Consider the following 22,229-nt stretch of genomic DNA (forward strand, 5'->3'; position numbering starts at 1 on the left):
GTGAATACAGTATACTTACAAAAGGCGTTTGACAGAGTAATAGACTTGTTAGCAAAATTAAAGCCCATGGGATTAAAAGGACAGTGGCAGCATGGATATAAAATTGGCTAAGGGACAGAAAGCAGAGAGTAGTGGTGAATGGTTGTTTTTCAGACCGGAGGATGGTATACAGTGGTGTTCCCCAGGGGTCTTTTTGATATATATTAATGGCCAGGACTTGGGTGTACAGGGCTTAATTTCAAAGTTTGCAGATGATATGAAACTCGGAAATGTAGTAAACAATGAGGAGGATAGTAACAGACTTAAGGAGGACATAGACTGACTGGTAAAATTGGCAGACATGTGGCAGATGAAATTTAACACATAGCAGTGTGAATTGATACATTTTGGTAGGAAGAATGAAGAGAGGCAATATAAACTAAATGGTACAGTTTTAAAGGGGTGCAGGAACAGAGAGACTTGTTTATGTACACAAATCTTTGATGGTGGCAGGACAAGTTGAGAAGGCTGTTATAAAAGCACACAGGATCCTTGGCTTTATTAATAGAGGAATAGAGTACAAAAGCAAGGAAGTTATGCTAAACCTTTATAAAACACTGGCTTCAGCTGGAGTATTGTGTTTAATTCTGGGCACCACACTTTAGGAAGGACACCAAGGCCTTGGAGTGGATACAGAAGAGATTTACTGGAATGGTACCAGGAATGAGGGACTTCAGTTATGTGGAGAGACCGGAAAAGCTGGTGTTCTCCTCAGAGCAGAGAAGATTTGATGGAGGTGTTCAAAATTATGAATCGTTTTGATACAGTAAATAAGAAACTGTTTCCACTGGCAGAATGGCCGGTATCATAGAATGGTTACAGCACAGAAGGAGACCATTCGGCCCATGCCGGTAAGCAGAGGACACAGATTTAAGGTGATTGGCAAAAGAACCAGAGGCAACATGAGGAAACAATTTTTTACACAGCGAGTTGTTGTGATCTGGAACGCGCTGCCTGAAAGGGCGGCGGAAGCAGATTGAATAATAACTTTCAAAAGAGAATTGGGTAAATAGTTGAAGGGAAAGAATTTACTGGGCTGTGGGAAAGAGCAGGGAGTGGGATTAATTGGAGCGCTCTACCCAAGAGCTGGCACTGGGCTGAATGGTCTGCTTCTGTGCTGTATCATTCTATGATTCTATGGAATAGACCCAGGAATGGTGTGTGGTGCAAATAGATCAAGAAGGGGTGGGGAGAAAAGGGAGGAATTTGATGTCAGGAGATTAATAACTGAGTGGAGAGTCCATGACAGCACCTGTTGTCCATGGTTTGTGTGAGAAGCAGATTTGCCAGGTGAATGGTCCTCTCTCACTACATGCTTTCTTGTTTCGCAATGGGGCTGAACAGAGCCACATTTCATTCCTGTTCCTATTTCTCACAGGTCCACAAATTTGTCGAGAAAAATCATGATCAAGTTCGACAGGATGTCATGGAGTTGTTTGTCAACAGCAAAACAAAGGTGAGTTGGCGAGATCTGTTTGCCTGACAGCTCAAACGCAGTCTGTTGCTTATGTTTAGGTTTTAGCGGTCGTTGCTGATAATTCTTTGGTCCTGATCATGCCAGAGAAGCTCAATAGTCTGGTCGGGCCACCCTGGCCAGCGGACACGTGTAGTCCGGTCAGGCCACCCTGGCCAGCGGACACGTGTAGTCCGGTCAGGCCACCCTGGCCAGCGGACATGTGTAGTCCGGTCAGGCCACCCTGGCCAGCGGACACGTGTCTGTTAGCTGTATGGAGGTGTGCCATGTTCAATGATCTACTATACCCTGTACTGACAGGTCTTGGTTATAAGGTTCTGCAGCCTTGAAAGGAGATGTCTGTGCAGTGATCTGGAAGATTACTTCTAACTGTGAGAGTGGAACATGGGATCACAGATTCAAACTAATAAAAGCCAAACTTCACACTGATGTCAGGAACTTCTTCATGCAGAAAGAGTGATCACCACATGAAATAGACTCCCCAATGGACAAAACCCTGATATATTAGAACCAATTGCATTAAGAACATAAGAAATAAGAGCAGGAGTCGGCCATACGGCCCCTCGAGCCTGCTCCGCCATTCAGTAAGACCATGGCTGATCATCGACCTCAACTCCACTTTCCTGCCCGATCACCATATCCCTTGATTCCCCTAGAGTCCAAAAATCTATCTCTCTTAGCCTCGAATATACTCAAAGACTCAACATTCACAGCCCTCTGGGGATGAGAATTCCAAAGATTCACAACCCTCTGAGTAAAGAAATTCCTCCGCATCTCAGTCTTAAATGGCCGACCCCTTATCCTGAGACTGTGCCCCCTAGTTCTAGACACTCCAGCCAGGGGAAACAATGTCTCAGCATCTACCCTGTCAATCCCCTTCAGAATCTTATATGTTTCAATGAGATCACCTCTTATTCTTCTAAACTCCAGAGAGTATCGGCCCAATCTACTCAATCTCTCATCATAGGACAGCCCTCTCATCCCAGGAATCAATCTAGTGAACCTTCGTTGCACCGCCTCCAAGGCAAGTATATCCTTCCTTAGATAAGGAGACCAAAACTGTGCCCAGTACTCCAGGTGTGGTCTCACCAAGGCCCTGTACAATTGTAGCAAGACTTCCTCACTCTTATACTCCAACCCCCTTGCAATAAAGGCCAACATGCCATTTGCCTTCCTTATTGCTTGCTGTACCTGCATGCTAATAATAATAATAATAATCAACTTTATTGTCATTGTTAGTGCACACGTGCAGTACAACGAAATGTAGGCTTGCGGCTCCCGAGAGCGTACATTTAGATTAAGACATTTAAACATTCAACATTCATTTGGCTTGTAATACATTAACATAAACATAACCATAATAAAGTGCATTGGCAGATGTGCAGGCTTTAGAGTTTATTTGTGGAGTTCAGTAGGATGACAGCCCTGGGAAAGAAGCTGTTCCTAAATCTGGTCGTTCGGGTGCGAATGCTTTCTGTGTTTCTTGCACGAATCTCTCTGAACACCAACATTTGAAAGTTTCTCACCATTTAAAAAACTCTGTTTTTCTATTCTTCCTACCAAAGTGAATAACCTCACATTTCCCTACATTATACTCCATCTGCCACCTTACTGCCCACTCACTTCATCTATCTATATCCCTTTGCAGACTCTTTGTGTTCCCCTCACAGCTTACTGTCCCACCTAGCTTTGTATCATCAACAAACTTGGATACATTATACTCGGTCCCTTCATCTAGGTCATTAATATAGATTGTAAATAGCTGGGGCCCCAACACTGATCCTTGCAGCACCCCACTAGTTACAGCCTGCCAACCTGAAAAAGATCTGTTTATCCCTACTCTCTGTTTTCTGTCCGTTAACCAATCCTCTATCCATGCTACTATATTACCCCCAACCCTTTAGCCCTAATCTTGTGTAATAACCTTTTATAGGGCAGCACGGTGGCATAGTGGTTAGCACTGTTGCCTCACAGTGCCAGGGACCCGGGTTCAAATCCGGCCTCGGGCGACTGTCTGTGTGGAGTTTGCACATTCTCCCCGTGTTTGCGTGGGTTTTCTCCGGGTGCTCCGGTTTCCTCCCACAGTCCAAAGATGTGCGGGTTAGGTTGAATGGCCATGATAAAAAATTAGCCCTTAGTGTTAGGGGGGATTAAATACGTGGGGTTACGGGGTTACGGGGATAGGGCTTGGGTGGGATGGCTGTCGGTGTAGGGACCGGGTGCTAGGGTTTGGATGATCAGCCATGATCTCGTTGAATGGCAGAGCAGGCTCGAAGGGCCGAATTGCCTACTCCTGCTCCTATCTTCTATGTTTCTATGTGGCACCATATCAAATGCCTTTTATAAATCCAAATATACTACATCCACTGGTTCCCCTTTATCTATCCTGCTAGTTACATCCTCAAAAACTCTAATAAATTTGTCAAACACGATTTCCCTTTCATAAAACCATGTTGACTCTGCCTAATCATGTTATGATTTTCTAAGTGACTTGATACCACTTCCTTAACAATGGATTCCAGCATTTTCCCAACGACTCTTCTTCTTAGGCAGTCCCTCGGAACCGAGGATGATTTGCTTCCACACTTAAAATGAGTTCTCGGGTGACTGATGAGTCCAATGCGGGACCTACAGTCTCTGTCACAGGTGGGGCAGACGGTGGTTGAAGGGGTGGGTGGGTGGGGTGTTTGGGTTGACGTGCGCTCCGTCCGCTGTTTGCGCTTGGCATCCGCTTGCTCCTGGCGAAGAGACTCAAGGTGTTTGGCGCCTTCCCGGATGCTTCTCCTCCACTTTGTGCGGTCTTGGGCCAAGGATTCCCAGGTGTCGGTGGGGATGCTGCACTTCTTCAAGGAGACTTTGAGGGTGTCCTTGAACCGTTTCCTCTGCCCACCTGGGGCTCTCTTGCCATGTCGGTGCTCCGAGTAGAGCGCTTGCTTTGGGAGCCTCGTATCGGGCATGCGGACAATGTGACCCGTCCATCGGAGCTGATTGAGCGTGGTCAGAGCTTCGATGCTGGGGATGTTGGCCTGAGCGAGAACACTGAAATTGGTGTGCCTATCCTGCCAATGGATTTGCAGGATCTTGCGGAGGCAGCGTTGGTGGTACCTCTCCAGTGCTTTGAGGTGCCTGCTGTACATGGTCCATGTCTCTGAAGCATACAGGAGGGCGGGTATCACTACTGCTCTGCAGATCATGAGCTTGGTGCTGGGTTTGAGGTCCTGGTCTTCAAACACTCTCTTCCTCAGGCGACCGAAGGCTGCACTGGCACACTGAAGGCGATGTTGGACTTTGTCATCGACGTCTGCCCTTGTTGACAGTAGGCTCCCGAGGTATGGAAAGTGGTCCACATTGTCCAAGGCCTTGTCATGGATTTTGATAATCAGGGAGCAGTACTGTGTGGTGGGGGCAGGTTGGTAGAGGACCTTTGTCTTACAGATGTTTAGTGTAAGGCCCATGCTCTCGTATGCTTTAGTGAAGGTGTTGATGATGGTTTGGAGTTCGACCTCAGAGTGTGCACAGACACAAGCGTCGTCTGCATACGGTAATTCAATGACAGATGATGGAACGACCTTGGATCTAGACTGGAGGCGACAGAGGTTGAACAGTTTCCCATTTGTTCTGTAAATTAGCTCCACTCTATCGGGGAGCTTACTGATGATGACTGATATCAGGCTAACTGGCCTGTAGTTCCCTGTTTTTTCTCTCCCTCTATTTCTTGAATAGCGGTGTTACATTTGTGACATTCCAATCCACTGGGACCATTTCAGAATCTAGAGAATTTTGGAAGATCAAAACCAATACATCTATTATCACTTCAGCCACCTCTTTTAGAACCCTAGGATGTAGGCCGTCGGGTCCAGGGGATTTGTCGGCCTTTAGTCCCATTAGTTTCTCAAGTACTTTTTCTCTACTTACATTAATTACGTTAAGTTCCTCACCCTCTTTAGACCCTTGGTTCTGTAGTGTCCGAGTATCAATAATACACGGACTGCAGGAGAACAATAATAACAGGTATTTACTGAACAGAGGGTAACTTAAGACTGAAGTACAGAAGCCTGCTATGGCTTTATATACAGGTTTGGTCACTGCCGGTACTGCAGTATAGAATCAGTTCTTCTCTTAAAGGTACATACACAACAATTCCTCCCCTTTTAGATAAACAGTACATAACATTCATTTAACAACTAAATAATAACTAATTACAATTACAATTTTCTCTGTACTATATACATCAACTGAAATAATCATTTATAAGTTCAGTCTTTGAGGAGGCTTCCTGATCCTGACTGGATAGCGCCTTTCTCGAGTATCCTGTTCTTGCGGCGGAGTCGATTCTGGCTCATTGTCATTGGTTGGTTCGTCAGCTTCCAATACCACTGCTTCTGAGGTAGACGCAATCTGTACTTCGGGTTCATTACCAGGTGCACATGCTCGTGGTATGGGTTTGGCTTGTTCCTGTGACTCTAGAATCTGGTCAGCATGGCGTCTCACAATGCTCTCTCCAACGTCCACTGTGTACATTAGTGGTCCCTGCTGTGTGCATATCGTTCCTGGCTGACATTTTTCTGTTCGGTAGTCGCGGGCCAAGACTGGTTGCCCTATCTTGAAGCTCCTGGTTGGCTTCTCATTGATGTGCTGGAATTGCTTATCCTCAACATCTCGTCTTATGTTTGGTTTGAGCAAATCCAGGCGACATCTTAGCCTTCGGTTGAAGAACATTATGGCTGGAGCTTGGTTGGTGACTGCATGTGTCGCATTCCGGTAAGCAAACAAGAAATTATCCACCTTGTGTTGTAGTGGTATGTCGTCGTTATACATCGCTTTTATTGCCTTTTTAAAGGTCTGAACAAACCTCTCAGCCAATCCATTTGTGGCTGGATGATATGGGGCAGATGTGTAATGTTTCACCCCATTATTCCTCAGAAACCTCCAGAAATCCTCGGACACAAACTGTGGCCCATTGTCAGAGCAAATCTGTTCTGGCAAGCCATTCCTGGCGAAGATGGTCCGTAGGACTGCAATAGTTTTCTCCGTGGTGGTGGAGGACATTTTGATGACCTCTGGCCATTTCGAATGGGCATCCACGGCGATTAGAAACATTGAGTCCATAAATGGACCAGCAAAATCAATGTGTACCCGTTGCCATGGAGATGAGGGCAACTCCCATGGGTGTAGCAGGGCCTGTTTTGGACCTTCTGGCATCCTGTGCATCTCTTGGTCATATCCTCGATTTCTTTATCGATTCCCGGCCACCACACAAACGCCCTGGCTAGGCTCTTCATTTTTACCCCTCCCAGATGACCCTCATGAAGCTCATTGAGCACTCTATCTCTCAACTTGGGTGGAATTACCACTCGGGATCCACACATCAAGGTTCCCCGGCACACTGACAGCTGTTCTCTCCTTGGCGAGAATGCTGGCAACAGTGAGTCGCCATGTGCTGGCCATCCCTTCACCGTCAAATCATAGACCCGAGAGAGTGTCGGGTCATTTCAGGTTTCCTTCTCTATACTTGAGTTTGTAACAGGTAGACATTCGACTATGGTCGCATGGAATATCTCAACAGGGTCCACTGCAGGTGCTTCCTCTACCGTAGGCAACGGTAGGCGCGACAGCCCATCAGCGTTTCCATGCTGTTTCGTACCCTTGTACTCTATGTCGTACTGATGTGCCCCTAGAAAAAGTGACCATCTTTGCAGCCGTTACGCCGTCATCACCGGAACGCCCTTCTTTGGGTTAAAAATGGAGACCAGGGGCTGATGATCAGTCAGTAGGGTGAATTTCTGCCCATGCAGATAGTGATTAAACTTCTTCACCCCCCACACCCGGCTGAGGGCCTCCCTGTCAATCTGGGCGTAGTTACGCTCGGCTGAGGTTAACGAGCGCGACGCAAAGGCTATTGGCCTCTCTGAACCGTCAAGGAATTTGTGCGACAGCACCGCTCCAATGCCGTAGGAAGACGCATCACATGCCAACCGAATCGGTAGTGATGGATTGTAGTGGGCCAATACTTCTTTTGAAGTGATTAGGCATTTACATTTCTGAAAGGCACGCTTACACTCATCACTCCATTTCCATGTTACTCCAGTTTGCAGCAGGGCGTTCAGTGGGTGCAGAATTGTAGATAAATTCGGCAAGAACTTATGGTAGTAGTTCACCAACCCGAGAAACGACCTCAGTTGCGACACATTTTCCGGTGCTGGAGCCTTGACTACAGCTTCAATCTTGTCTGGCGACTTATGCAACCCTTCCTCATCAATCATGTGGCCACAATACGAGATTTGTCTCCTGAAGAACTCGCATTTGGGGCGGTTGGCTCGTAGCCCATATTCTTGTAATTTAGTGACCACCTGCTCCAGGTTGGCAAGGTGTTCACTGTCATTTTCGCCCGTAACCAGGATGTCGTCCAAATAACACTGGGTCCCCGGGATCCCTTGCAGGACTTGTTCCATCGCCCTCTGCCAAATAGCCGGGGCTGATGCTACCCCGAATACCAGTCGATTGTACTGGTAAAGGCCATTGTGAGTGTTTATCGTGAGGTATTTCCTAGATGCTTCTTCCACCTCCATTTGTAGATACGCTTGGGCCAGATCAGTCTTCGTAAAGCGTTTCCCTCCAGATAGTGAGGTGAAAATATCTTCTATCCGTGGAAGTGGATATTGTACTGCGTGCAGGACTGGGTTCACAGTTACCTTGAAGTCCCCACAAATGCGAACCTTCTTCGGCTCCCCAGGCGTGCTGCTCAATGATTTCTTAATTACAGGAACGATGGGTGTGGCCCACTCGCTCCAGTCCACCTTGGACAGCACACCCGAACGCTCCAGACTCTCCAGCTCTGCTTCAATGGCTGGGCGGATCGCGTACGGTACCGGTCTGGCCTTAAAAAAATTTGGGTTTGCGTTATCGTCGATTTTTATCGTTGCCGTTACTCCTTTTAGAGTCCCAAGTCCTTGTTGGAACACCTCTTTCGCGTCAGTTAGAATTTTTGACAGTCGTCCATGTAAAGTATGCGAATATACTTAATACAATAAGGAAGAGACAGCTTGGAAGGGTTTAACTTAGGTCTTTACTTCATACCCACAGGCGGGAACTGAGGGGAGATCAGTACCCGCAGTACTATTTATACCCCTATGGCCAGGAGTGGTACTACGGTATCACTACGCCCTACAAAGTAGTGCTGCCCTGGCCATAGGGTTAAAGTAGCATACATATTACATACACAACATTCCTCCCCTTTTAATTAAAACGTACCCGTGCAATTAAGTCAACAGATGCACCATAACTAGGGCTAATAACATTTGGTAACACAACATACATAACATATTTACATCAGAGTTGTCTACCTATATATATATATAAAAAGAAACATGTTATAGATTCAGTCTCTGAGGAGGCCTCCTGTCTCGACTAGGATAACGTCTTTCTCTAGTCGGTCTCGGTGTAGGCGGCGGTACTTCCGTCACCACTTCATCGCTGGAGTCGTCGGTGTCTGATGGCACATCCTGTGCCGTGGAGCTCACTGGAGTGCTGAACTCCTCGCCATCCTGAGACTTCTGTAGCGACGAGCTGGGCCATGATTCCGCTGGAACAATGTGCTGAGACGTTTGAGGTAGTGAATCAGTTGGGTTTCTGGACTCCACAAGTTGATCAGCATGTCGTCTGATTATGCCGTCCCCAGTATCCACTGTGTACATCAAAGGTCCCTGGCGGGCCTTTATCGTACCAGACCGCCACTTTTCATTTCTATAATCACGGGCCAACACTTGCTGCCCCACCTCGAAGCTCCGTGTCTGTCTGTCAGGAGCCCTACGAAATACTCGGTTTTCCACATCTCTCCGGATGTTTGGTCTGAGCAATTCGAGGCGAGACCTTAACCTTCTATTAAAGAACATGACGGCGGGGGCCTGGTTGGTCACCGTATGTGCAGCATTACGGTACGCGAATAGGAAATTGTCCACCTTGTGTTGTAGTGGCAACCTTTTCTCCCCCATCGCCTTGATGGCCTTTTTAAAAGTCTGTACAAATCGCTCTGCCAGCCCATTTGTAGCCGGATGATATGGTGCGGACGTATAATGTCGCACTCCATTCCTTTTTAGGAATGCTTGAAATTCTTCTGCCACAAATTGTGGCCCATTGTCCGAACAGACTTGCTCGGGCACCCCATTTCGGGCAAAAATGGTCCTTAAGGCTGCGACCGTCTTTTCGGCTGTCGTTGATGACATCTTTATGACCTCCGGCCATTTTGAGTGGGCGTCCACTACAATAAGGAACATCGCATCCATGAAGGGCCCAGCGAAGTCCACGTGGATCCTTTGCCACGGCGTTGAGGGCCACTCCCACGGATGTAGTGGGGCTTGGGGTGGTACGTTCTGTACCATCTGGCACCCTTGGCATGCTTTTGCTACTTCCTCGATGTCCCTGTCAATGCCGGGCCACCAGACGTAGGCTCTGGCGAGGCTTTTCATTTTGACACCCCCCAGATGACCTTCGTGTAAGTCCCGCAACACTTTATGTTGTAATTTTTGAGGGACCACCACCCTGGCTCCGCACATCAATGTGCCCCGGCATACGGACAACTGGTCCTTCCTTGCCGAAAACGCCGGCAATGATGCGTCACCCTGCGCCGGCCAGCCTTTCACGGTCAATTCGTAAACCCTTGCCAGTGTCGGGTCATTCTGTGTTTCCCGCTCGATACATTGGCTGGTGATGGGCAAGTGTTCCATAACCGCCGTATGATATATTTCCACGGGGTCCTGTACTATCTCTTCGATCTCTGCAGGCAATGGTAGCCGCGACAGGCCATCTGCATTGCCATGCTGTTTGGTACCCTTATATTCGATAAGGTACTGGTGTGCTCCTAAGAACAGTGACCATCTCTGTAGCCTTTGGGCCGTCATCAGGGGCACCCCTTTTGTTGGATTAAATATGGACACCAATGGTTGATGATCCGTCAGTAGTGTGAAACGTTGTCCATGTAGATAGTGGTGGAATTTTTTTACACCCCACACCAGACTGAGGGCCTCCCTGTCGATTTGCGCATAGTTTCTTTCGGCTGTAGTTAACGACCTTGAGGCAAATGCTATTGGCCTCTCCGTCCCATTGGGAAATTTGTGTGACAACACTGCCCCTATACCATACGGGGAGGCGTCACATGCCAACCTCATTGGCATTTTTGGGTCAAAGTGTGCGAGCACTTCCTTTGATGTAATGAGTTGTTTACCCTTTTTAAAAGCAGCCTCACACGCTTCGTCCCAATTCCAGGAGACTCCCTTTTGCAGCAATGAATTTAGTGGATGTAAAATGGACGATAAGTTCGGGAGGAACTTATGGTAATAGTTTATAAGGCCTAAGAATGATCGTAACTGAGATACATTCTCAGGGGGCGGGGCCTTCACTACTGCCTCGATCTTTTCTGGGGACTTATGCAGGCCTTCCTTATCTATAATGTGACCACAGTATGAGATACGTTCCTGGAAAAACTCACATTTCTGCTTGTTTGCCCTGAGTCCGTATTGTTGCAACCGCAGAAGTACTCGCTCCAGGTTAGCGAGGTGGTCGTTATCCGTTTGTCCTGTCACCAGGATGTCATCCAGGTAGCACTGCGTTCCTGGAATGCCCTGTAGGACCTGTTCCATGGTCCTCTGCCATATGGCTGGGGCGGACGCCACACCAAATACCAGGCGATTGTACTGGTACAATCCCTTGTGGGTGTTAATCGTTAGGAGCTTTTTCGAGTCCTGCTCCACCTCCATCTGTAAATAAGCTTGACAAAGGTCAATCTTCGTAAAGTGTCTACCCCCAGCTAACGATGCGAATATGTCCTCTATCCGCGGCAGCGGATACTGTACCGTGTGCAGGACTGGGTTAATAGTTATTTTAAAATCCCCGCAAATGCGAACCTTCTTTGGTTCCCCCGGCGTGTTATTTGCAGATTTCTTTATAACTGGGACGATGGGCGTGGCCCACTCGCTCCACTCAATCTTTGTAAGGACACCTGCACTCTCTAAGGCATCCAGTTCTGCTTCCACAGCTGGCCGGATGGCGTAAGGCACCGGTCTGGCCTTACAAAACTTGGGGTTTGCGTCTTGAGCAATAGTTATTTTTGCTCTAATGTCCTTTAAGGTCCCCAGCCCTTGTTGGAACACCTCTGGCGTTTTTGCCAATAGTTTCGACAGCCTGCTTGTAATGGTTGTATCATCCTTGGTGGTCTCTACTTTTATCTCGTGTATCGACTTCCAGTCGAAATGGATTTTTCTTATCCATTCCCTACCCAAAAGTGGTGGTCCGCCGTTTGGTAGGACGTATAAATAAAGTCCTGGCACTTTTCTGCCATTGTATTTAACTGTTACTTGCATTTTTCCCTTTGGGTAAACTTTTTGTCCCGTATATGTTTTTAATTTGATTTCGGTATCCTTTAAGGGAATGCGTTTGAACAGCCTGTTATAATCTTGTTCATTAATTACTGATAGGGCTGAACCCGTGTCCAGCTCCATATTAACTTCGACGCCTGCTACCTTCATTTTAACCCACATTGTGCTGTGGTCCTCCGTTTTGTCTACACCATATAACTTGAGACATCCCAGACCTTTAGGCTCTGCTTTTGTGCCTTCCTGTGACTCGTCTGAGCTACTGTCAGATATCTTATGTATTTTTGTCCTTGCCTTGGTACTGCTCGGATTGCCCCCACTATTGGGTTTCGTACCCGACCGACAAACTTTCGCTATATGCCCCTTTTTCCCACACTGCCGGCATATTTTATCACGAAACCAACAATTACTTTGGTCGTGGGTGGTTTTGCCACAACGGTAGCATTTACCTTTGTGAAATGTCACCTCATGGGTGTCATAGCCGGTTGTATTTTGTCGTATTTGGGCAGCACCCTGTGCTGCTGCTTCATGTGCCAATGCTATTTCTATCGCCTGATCTAGGCTGAGCTGTTTCTTGGCCAGCAACCGTTTTCGTGTACTCTCATTTAACATGCCACAGACAAATCTGTCTCTGATCGCTTCCGCCAAAAAGGCTCCAAACTGGCAATGTTTGGACAACCGTCTGAGCTCAGCCAAATAGGCTGCCTGCGACTCATCATTCCTTTGGTCGCGTCTGTAAAAGCGGTACCTTTCCGCTATAAATGGTGGCTTAGGGTTTAAATGTTCCTTTAACGTATCAACAATTTGGGCATACGTTTTGTCTGCTGGCTTTTCTGGAGTAAGAAGATTCCTCAGCAGACCGTATGTTTTTGCCCCCATAGAATTTAATAAGGTTGCTGCCTTTTCGTCATCTTTCACCTTGTTTACTATGCAATAAAGCTCATGCCTTTCTACATATGCGTCCCAATCTTCTATGTCGGCAACAAATTCTGACAACCGAGCTTCTTTAGCCATTTTTAAAACTACTGAAGAGGTTTTCCCGCCTTTTTCCACTAGATGGCGCTATTATTTTTTTTCCTAAGAGAAAAACTTTCCCCCTTTTGTCCACTAGATGGCGCTGTTCATTTTAAACTGCTGGAGAAAAACTTTCCCCCTTTTGTCCACTAGATGGCGCTGTTCATTTTAAACTGCTGAAGAGAAAAACTTTTCCCCTTTGTCCACTAGATGGCGCTTTTCCCGCCTTTTCTCCCTCTGCTGTCAACGACGTCTCTCCAGGTTCGTTATTTTTTTTCTTGCAGCTCCCGTTATTGCCACCGCCGCTATTACAACGACCTTCCCCTCTCGTGGCCCGCTAGTCCTCGTGGCTCCGTTTGTTCCCCAGATCGCCTGCCTGTTCTGGCCCTTGCAGCTCGCGTTCCCCGGGAAGGATTGCAGTTTACCTGACCCTGAGTGGACTTTTGCCCCGTGGCTGGAACGCCCGTTCAGCCTCTTCTCTCAGCTGCCGCAGCCTTCGCTGGAACCTCTCTCTCTCGCTCCGTTGCTGCCGCTCCTCCTGAACTGGGTGGCCTCCTTCGGTCGACGCTGGACTCTGCAGGCTGGTAAGAAGCTTCTCTCCCCGTACTGCTACCGATCCTTTGTTGCACCTTGTACTGGTGAGTTCGAACGTTCCTAGTCGCCAGTGTAAAGTATGCGAATATACTTAATACAATAAGGAAGAGACAGCTTGGAAGGGTTTAACTTAGGTCTTTACTTCATACCCACAGGCGGGAACTGAGGGGAGATCAGTACCCGCAGTACTATTTATACCCCTATGGCCAGGAGTGGTACTACGGTATCACTACGCCCTACAAAGTAGTGCTGCCCTGGCCATAGGGTTAAAGTAGCATACATATTACATACACAACAGTCCAGGTGTGACGTCATCATCCTTTTTGTCAGTCACAGTTAGCGCCTGAATGGAATGCCAATCCAATTGTATTTTTTGGATCCATTCACGTCCCAATAATGGTGGTCCTCCATCTTGTAGTATATATAGATACAGTTTCTGTGTTTCCTTGCCGTTGTATTTAACTGGCACCCTTATTTTTCCTCTGGGGTAGACTTTTTGCCCCGTGTATGTCTTCAATACAATGGACGTGTCCTTCAAGGGTATGTGTGAGAATAGCCGCTCATAGTCTCGTCGATTCATGACAGTTAGGGCTGATCCTGTATCCAATTCCATCTTTACTTGGGACCCTGCTATCATGAGGGTGACCCAAATGGTTCGGTGATCCTCCTTTGCGATCACTTTGTGTAACTTCAGACAACTTAGTCTCCTGCTCCCGGAGTCATTATCACTCTCTTGATCTTCCGAACTACTGTCTGTCATTTTTTTTTACTTTCTTGTACTTTTCCTTAGTAGTTCTTTTAGTGTTGGTTTTCTTTCCCGACCTGCAGACTCTTGCTATGTGTCCCATTTTCCCACATTGCCTGCATACTTTGTCCTTAAACCAGCAGTCCTTCTGATCATGGGTTGTTCTGCCGCAGCGATAGCACTTTTCTGCTCCATACGCCATTTCGTTAGCGCTGTATTCTTGTGGTTTCTGTTGTATTTCCGCAGCTCCCCGTGCTGCTGCTTCGTAGGATACTGCCACGCTGAAAGCCTGTTCTAGCGTCAGGTCCTTTTCCGAAAGTAGTCGTTTCTGGGTTCCTTCACTCTGGAGCCCGCAGACAAACTTATCCCTTAAGGTGTCTCCCAGACCTGCTCCGAACTGGCAGTGCTTCGATAACTTGCGTAGTTCCGTAAGATAGTCAGCATTGCTCTCATCTTTGTGCTGGTTTCTTTTATGGAACTTGAATCTTTCTGCTATCAGCAGCGGTGTAGGGTTTAGGTGTTCCTGTAAGATATTAACAATCTCTTCAAAACTTTTCTCCATTGGTTTAGCTGGGGTAATTAAATTCCGCAATAGGCCGTACGTTCTCGCGCCCATCAAATTTAATAATACCAACGCCTTCTTTCCATCGGCCACCTCATTTGCCTTGCAGTACACTTCAATTCTTTCCACATACGTGGTCCAGTCTTCCACCTCGTTGTCGAAAGCAGTGATACTGCCACTCTTCGGCATCTTGGGTGATTTAAAATGGCGCCTCCCGCGCTTTTTCTTCTTCCCCAATGGATTAAAATGGCGCCTCCCGCGCTTTTCCTTCTTCCCCAATGGAATAAAATGGCGCCTCCCGCGCTTTTCCTTCTTCCCCTTGCTGCCACGCTGCTCCTAGCGTTCTACAGGGTAATGGCGGCGACCCGCGGCTTTGGCGCATCTCACTTTTCCTTCCCCTTGTTTTATTTTCTCTACGCTGCCCGGTTCTTGAGCACCGACCACGCCCTGTGCGCTCCACCCTCTCTCTCTCTCATTTCCTCCCAACGACGCTGCACGGCCCCTTTGCAGAGCCGCTCGATCGAGCTCGAGCCCGCCGCAGTCCGGAAGGGTCAGCGCACTACCTGCTACCAGCACGATTTGCTGGAACACCTTGACTGGGGAGCCAAGCCCAGCTCTCCACAGCCTCCCCAGCAATTCTCCGAACTCCGATGGATCCTTGGGCGGTTGCCCGCGGTCGACGCCAGTTGCTCTGACTTTGACCTCCAAGAAGCTTCTTCTCAGGGAAAGATCCCCGTGAGGTGATGCAGTACTGCAGGTGAGTTCGAACCTGCTCGTCGCCAGTGTAGTGTCCGAGTATCAATAATACACGGACTGCAGGAGAACAATAATAACAGGTATTTACTGAACAGAGGGTACTCTTTTATTTGGACCCAAAAAAAACCAATTCGACTGTAAATAAACAAAAGTTCAACTAAAGCTTAGAAATCAAATTAAAATTTGGTTATCCGTGTTGATGATGCACTCCAGTCCCCGCGGCGCCCACCGGTCGCGGAAATACTCAAGCGCACCGGCGGACACCGCGTGCTCCATCTCCAGGGCCACCCGGGCGCGAACATGGCCGCGGAAGAGATGCAGGCAATCCGGCTGGACGACCCCCTCGACCGCCCGCTGCCTGGACCAATTGATGGCTCTTTTAGCCAGGCCCAGGAGCAGGCCCACAAGGAGGTCCTCCAACCTGTCCGCTCCCCTCCGCACCGGGTGACCGTAGATCAAGAGCGTGGGACTGAAGTGCAACCAAAAATCGAGGAGCAGCCCCTTCAAGTAGTGAAAGAGGGGCTGCAACCTCTCACAATCCATATAAACGTGAAACACGGACTCCTCCAGGCCGCAAAAAATGCAGGTGGCCTGGGAGTCCGTGAACCTACTTAAAACCTTATTGCACGGGACCGCTCCGTGCAACACCCTCCAGGCCAAGTCCCCGATGGAACAAGGGAGGACTCCCGCATAGAGAGCCCTCCATTGGGGACCTCTGCTACCGCCGGTCGGCAAAACGCCACGCCAAGGCGTGTCCGGACGGTAGACGAAGATGGCAAAGTGGAGAGTGTGCAGGAGCAGCCCGTACAGGAAACCCCTCCGCGCGGAATGAAAAGGCACGGAGGGTATTTCCTCGAGACGGCTCAAGTTGTGAGGCGCCGGTTCCCGAGGGGAGTTTCGGGGCCGGGCGCCGATGAGGAATTCCGTCCGAACGGGGGTAAGCTCGGACGGGATCGCCCCACGTGCTTGAGCCGCCTCGATACACCTAGTGGAGTCGGGGCCCAGTGCCGCTTTTACCGATTCGATGGTTTCGACCGCGAGCCGGACGTTGGCCCAGGACAGGCGCCGCGCCAGCTCCTCCGGCGCCATCCAGCCCGCTCCTCCGCCATCGAGCAGGTCCCCGACTCTGGTCACCTTGCCAGCCACAGCCCTACCCTCCGCCAGCCGCCCGAACCCGTGTTCGTGGAGGTGCGGATTCCTGAGCAGCGGCTCCCGAAGGAGAGCCGCCGCTCCTGACGGGGGAGAGCTCCGCCTGGAAGCGACGTAGTTCCAAACCCATAGTAGTTCCTGGTAGAAGACAGGCAGCTCCCGCAGGCCGGCACGCCTGCTGCCCACTTTCGCAAACAGGAGCTGCGTGTCGTAATTGAGGCCATGCAGCTGGCGGAAGAAAAACGTCGCCAGCGCACACCATCTCGGAGGATTCTCGACGTACAGGTATCTCTGCAGCGTCTGAAGACGGAAAGTCGCAGCCTGGGTGCGAAGGCACACCAGCGCCTGACCGCCCTCCCTAAGCGGGAGACACAGAACCGCGGCAGAGACCCAGTGCTTCCTTTTGTCCCAGAAGAAGTCGATGAGCTTCTTCTGAATCTTGGCGACAAACGCAGGGGGAGGGATCAAAGTGACCAACCGGTACCACAACATGGCGGCCACCAGCTGGTTTATGACCAGCGCTCGACCCCTGTAGGACAACACTCGGAGCAGTCCTGTCCAGCGTCCTAGGCGAGCGGTGACTTTGGCCTCCAGCTCTTGCCAGTTCGCCGGCCAAGCGTCCTCGGCAGGGCTAAGGTAGACTCCCAAATAGAGGAGGTGCGTGGTGCTCCAGGCGAAAGGCCTGAACTCCTCCGGCAGGGAGTCCACCCGCCACTGACCCACCAGGAGTCCGGAACATTTCTCCCAGTTGATCTTGGCGGAGGATGCGTCCGAGTAAATCTGCTGGCATTCCCGCATCCTCCGCAAGTCAGCGGGATCCGTGACCGTGAGGAGCACGTCATCGGCGTAAGCCGAGAGGACCACCTCCATGCCCGGCCCTTGCAGAGCCAGTCCCGTCAACCTCTTCCGCAAGAGGCGCAGGAAAGGCTCCACGCAAATGGCATATAACTGGCCGGACATGGGGCATCCCTGACGCACCCCCCTCCCGAAGCGAAGGGGCGCCGTCAAGGACCCGTTAACTTTAATCAGACACTCCGCGGCGGCGTACAGAAGTCGGATCCGGGCGACGAAATGCGTCCCGAACCCGAATGCGCGCAGAGTCCCGAAGAGATACTCGTGATCCACCCTGTCGAACGCCTTCTCCTGATCCAGGGAAAGGAAGGCGACCGACAGACCAGCCCTCTGGGAGTGGTGGACCAGGTCCCGGACCAGATGGATGTTATCGTGGATGGTCCGGCCCGGGACCGTGTAGGACTGGTCGGGGTGGATCATGTGGGCCAGCACGGTGCCAAGGCGAGCAGACATGGCCCTGGCAAAGATTTTATAGTCCGTGCTGAGGAGGGAGACCGGGCGCCAGTTCTTAAGGAGGCGGAGATCGCCCTTCTTAGGCAGCAGGACAATGACCGCCCTGCGCCAAGAGAGGGGCATCTCCCCGGTCGCCAAACTTTCCCCCAGGACCCGCGCGTAGTCACCCCCCAAGACGTCCCAGAACGCCCTGTGGAACTCCACGGTCAGCCCGTCCAGCCCCGGGGACTTTCCCCTAGAGAGCTGGCGGAGGGCGCCGGTCAGCTCCGCCAGACTTAGCGGAGCGTCCAATTTTTTGGCGCCCTCCGGGCCAACCTTCGGCAGGTCCTCCCACAAAACTCTGCGCGCATCCTCGCTGGATGGATCCGGAGAGAACAGAGCCCCGTAATAGGCGCGGGTCTCCACGCTGATTCCCTCCGGATCCGAGACCAGAGATCCGTCGTCGGCCAGCAGCCCCAAGAGCTGCTTACGGACCCCCCGTCTTTTTTCCAGCGAGTAGAAGAAGGGGGAGCCGCGGTCCAGGTCCCGCAGGAGCTGGATCCGCGACCTCACGTACGCGCCTCGGGACCCGACAAGCTGCAGGTCCTTCAGCGCGCCCTTCTTCTCTTCGTACACCTTCCGCAGGGCCGGGTCCTCGACGACCTGACCGAGACGGGACTCCAGGTCGAGCACCTCCTTCTCCAACCGCCCGACCCGGGCCTCCCGCCTCTTGGTCGACCCCTTCGCGTACTCCTGACAGAAGAGACGGATGTGAGCCTTGCCCACATCCCACCATAGCCTCAAGGAGGGGAAGCCCCCCTGCTTCCTTCTCCAGTCGGCCCAGAATCGACGAAACGAATCCCGGAACCGTGCGTCCTCCAGCAGCAGGTTGTTAAAATGCCAGTACACGGACCCCCCCCGCGCGCGCAGCGGAGCGAGCTCCGCCCACACCAGGTGGTGGTCCGTGCACGGCACCGGCCGCATGGAAGCTGCCGGAACGCAGGAGACGAACGCCCGGGAAATGTAGAGGCGGTCGATTCTGGACCTTCCTCCCCCAGACCTCACACTAGTGAAGGCGCTGGAGTCGGGGTGGAGATTTCGCCAGACGTCCACCAAGTCGAAGGACCCAACCAGGTCCCTCAACTTCTCCATCGCCGCCGGGCTTCGCGGGGGACCCGAACGGTCCCTCGCCTCGAGGGTGCAGTTAAAATCCCCCCCGAGGATGACGCACTCGCCCACGTCGATGGAGCCCAAGAGAGCGGACACTTCTTCGAAGAAGCGCACTTGCTGCGCACTGGTCTGAGGGGCGTACACGTTCACTAGATGGAGCGGCACGCCCCCCAGGCGAACAGTGACATGGAGCAAGCGGCCCGGCACGTGCTCCTTGACCCCCAAGATCTCCGGCTGAAAATGCGGGGCCAGCAAGATAGCCACCCCGCTGGAATTGTTGGAGAGGTGACTCATGCTGACCCCTCCTTGCCACTCCAGGAGCCACGTGGCTTCGTCTCCCGGAACGGTGTGGGTTTCTTGCAGGAAGCACACCGCATACTTCCCGTCCCGAAGGACCGAGAAGTTATTGAATCTGCGGCGCGCCTCCCTGCTGCCGTTGATGTTGAGGCTGGCTATGGTTATCTTCATGTCAGAAGCATAGTGCAACCTCTACCTACACCTAACGGGGCGAGGAAGCGCAGCCGCTGGTCCGCCGCCACTTCCTCAGCAGCCCAGTGAGAAACGTTGTGAGCCGACGCAGCTCGAGCGGGTTCACACCCTCGTCCGCGCCCAAGATCTTAACGGCGGCGCGGACGGAATCGATGAGCAGCGCCAGCTCCGACCACCTGTCGAGGGCCAGCCGGACCTTATTGCGCTGACCCAGGCACGTGGCCATAAAATCCCGGAGTTCCCTTACGGAAATGAGGGGAGACTTGGCAAGGGGCACGAGGTCATCCATCGCCATGTCGGCGCTGGAGTCCGAATCGTCCTCCGTGCCCATCACCGAGTCCCCATCCTCCTCCAGGGGGTCGTCACCAGCGGCCAACCCGTCCGCCGCGCAGTGCGAAGCGAACGACTCGGCCGCGCCAGCCAGCCCCGCCTCCGCCCGGATCCCACCCCCAGGATCGGCGGCAGAGGATTTCTCCCTGGGCTCCTCTAGGGGTGCCGGGCCAGAAGACGGCGGCGGTTCAGAGCTCCCCTCCGCCTCAGACGCCGGAACGACCGGAGAAACCGGGGAGAGAACAATTTCCAGCTCCTCCAGTACGTCCGGCACCAGAGACGCAGCCAGGGGGCCATCCTCCTCCCCGCCACCAACCTCCGACCCAGCGGACGGGGGGTTTTGAATTAAAAGCTCTACCAGGACGAGCATCCCCTGGGAGACGTCCGGGTCGCATTGGGCGAGCTCATTATCCTCGAGCTCGCCCGACCCAACCCCCAGGCTGCCCGACCCGGCGAGGGGTAACGACACCGATAAAAGGTCAACTTCAATTACTGCCGCGGGTTGTTCCGCAACCCCCCCCACGGGCAGGGTCTCATCCCCATCCCCGGGAGGCACGTGCTGGACAGACACATCTGCCTCAGCCTCCCGAGGGACAGGCGACCCCTGCCGATCGCTGGTGATGACGACAGCGCTGGGGGGGCGGGGGGGCGCAGTACCCGCGGCGGGCGACGACTCCCCCTGCTCGGAGGGACCTTCCTCCTCCCGGTCCTCCTCCTCATCCAGGGGGTCGCGCCTTCTTTTTAGCACGGAGGGAGCGAGGGAGACCTCCATGTCTGCAAAGGCCTCCTCCTCGACTCCCTCCGGCGGAGCAGGTTTGTCGGGTTCCTCGGGCCCGAGCCCGGCCGCAGGTATTGGCATTACCGCTGCGGCGGTTGCGGCCACAGGCTCGGGCACGGGGCCCCTCCCGCTCACATCTGCCCTGATCAACTCCGCGAGGAGCGCGGGTGTAAGGGGCTCAAGGGGCAAGGGCTCACCATCCACGGGGGGGCCTGCCCCAAGGTGCTTCTTTTTTCCCCGCGCCTTCTTTCCGGCCGGACACGCTCCCTCCCCCCCGCCGGAGGCCTTGGTGGCATCGGCCCCCGACGTCAACCGCGCATCAGACGTACTTGACGCGCGGGCAGATCCGGGGGGAAGGGCGGCGGCGGCGGCGCCAGCCTCGGCCGCATGAGATGATCCGGCGGCCTTGGAGGCAGGGCAGTTCCTCCTGATGTGCCCCACCTCCCTGCAGGCATGGCACCTCACACCGTCCGACGTCCAAAAGGCGCGGTAGGCGGTCCCCTCGTGGAGGACGACGAACGCCCCTTCAGTGTCCTCCTCCCGCGCCAGCTGGATAAACAGCTGGCGCCGGAAGGAGAAGACGTGGCGAAGGCTGGCCTCCCGGAAGCCAAGCGGGATGGGCGTGATCCCCGACCTCACCTCCCCAAGTTGTCGCAAATGGGGAAGGAGGAGCTCACCAGGAACATAGGGCGGGACGTTGGAAATAATGATCCTCTGCGCGGTGGCCTCGAGAGGATCCACCGGCAGGAAGGTCCCGCCCACGGTGAGCCCCTTGGCGACAGCCAGGGACACCGCCCGCTCCGACCCCAGGAAGAACACAGCCTTCCCATACATTTTCGAGGCCGCGACGATGGCTGAGGGGCCGACAACCCCAGCCATGGCCTTGACGCAGGCCTCGATGGTCATAGTGGGGTGAGTGTAGCTCTTCACCCCAAGCTTTTTCGTTATTAATCGAAAAGGTGACGGGGCAGCAGGAACAGCGGGAGCAGCTGTGGCTGTGGCTACCACTCTCGCATAGGTCCCGGCTGGCCCCGCCACCGGCGAAGATGCAGTCGCCATTCTGGGGTGCTTTTTTTAAGGGCTACACTCACCCCAAGTCACAGGCCTGAAGGTGTTAATGGCCTCGGTGTATATATATATATATATTTTTTGTCCTCTATTGAGCAGAGGGAGCTGATTAAAATGAGGACACACCTCTCTCCTTATTGATTTAAATTGGGAGAGGAGCCCTCGCCCCTCTGCTCAATTGGCAATTAATAAAATAGATGAAACTAAGGTGCCTTAGAAAGACAGGCAGAGAGAGACAAAGAGAGAGAGAGAGGTGGGGGGGTGGGAAGGAGGGAGGCCGCAAAGGGCAGTGTTGCCACTCAGGATGGTGGGTGGGTGTAGGCAGGGTTGCACTCTCCGATGGAAAAAGTCTTTGGTGATGGTGGTCTTCTGGCAGGGGGAGAAGACGTCTTCACCTGGAAAAGCTGGAG

At 52.1% G+C, this 22,229-nt stretch overlaps 1 protein-coding gene across 1 annotated transcript in view; it reads left to right on the forward strand.

Moving 5' to 3' along the window:
* Window positions 1-22,229, forward strand: part of myo15aa (myosin XVAa) — a 581,049-nt gene that overhangs the window by 304,565 nt on the left and 254,255 nt on the right. The window contains 1 exon segment of the mRNA XM_086002218.1: window positions 1,418-1,495. Within this exon segment, the coding sequence (XP_085858344.1) occupies window positions 1,418-1,495 (78 nt within the window).

This window comes from Somniosus microcephalus, chromosome 11 (genome assembly GCF_052327205.1).
Source record: "Somniosus microcephalus isolate GS21.2 chromosome 11, FLI_Smic_1.0, whole genome shotgun sequence".
In the NCBI taxonomy this organism is placed as follows: Eukaryota; Metazoa; Chordata; class Chondrichthyes; order Squaliformes; family Somniosidae; genus Somniosus; species Somniosus microcephalus.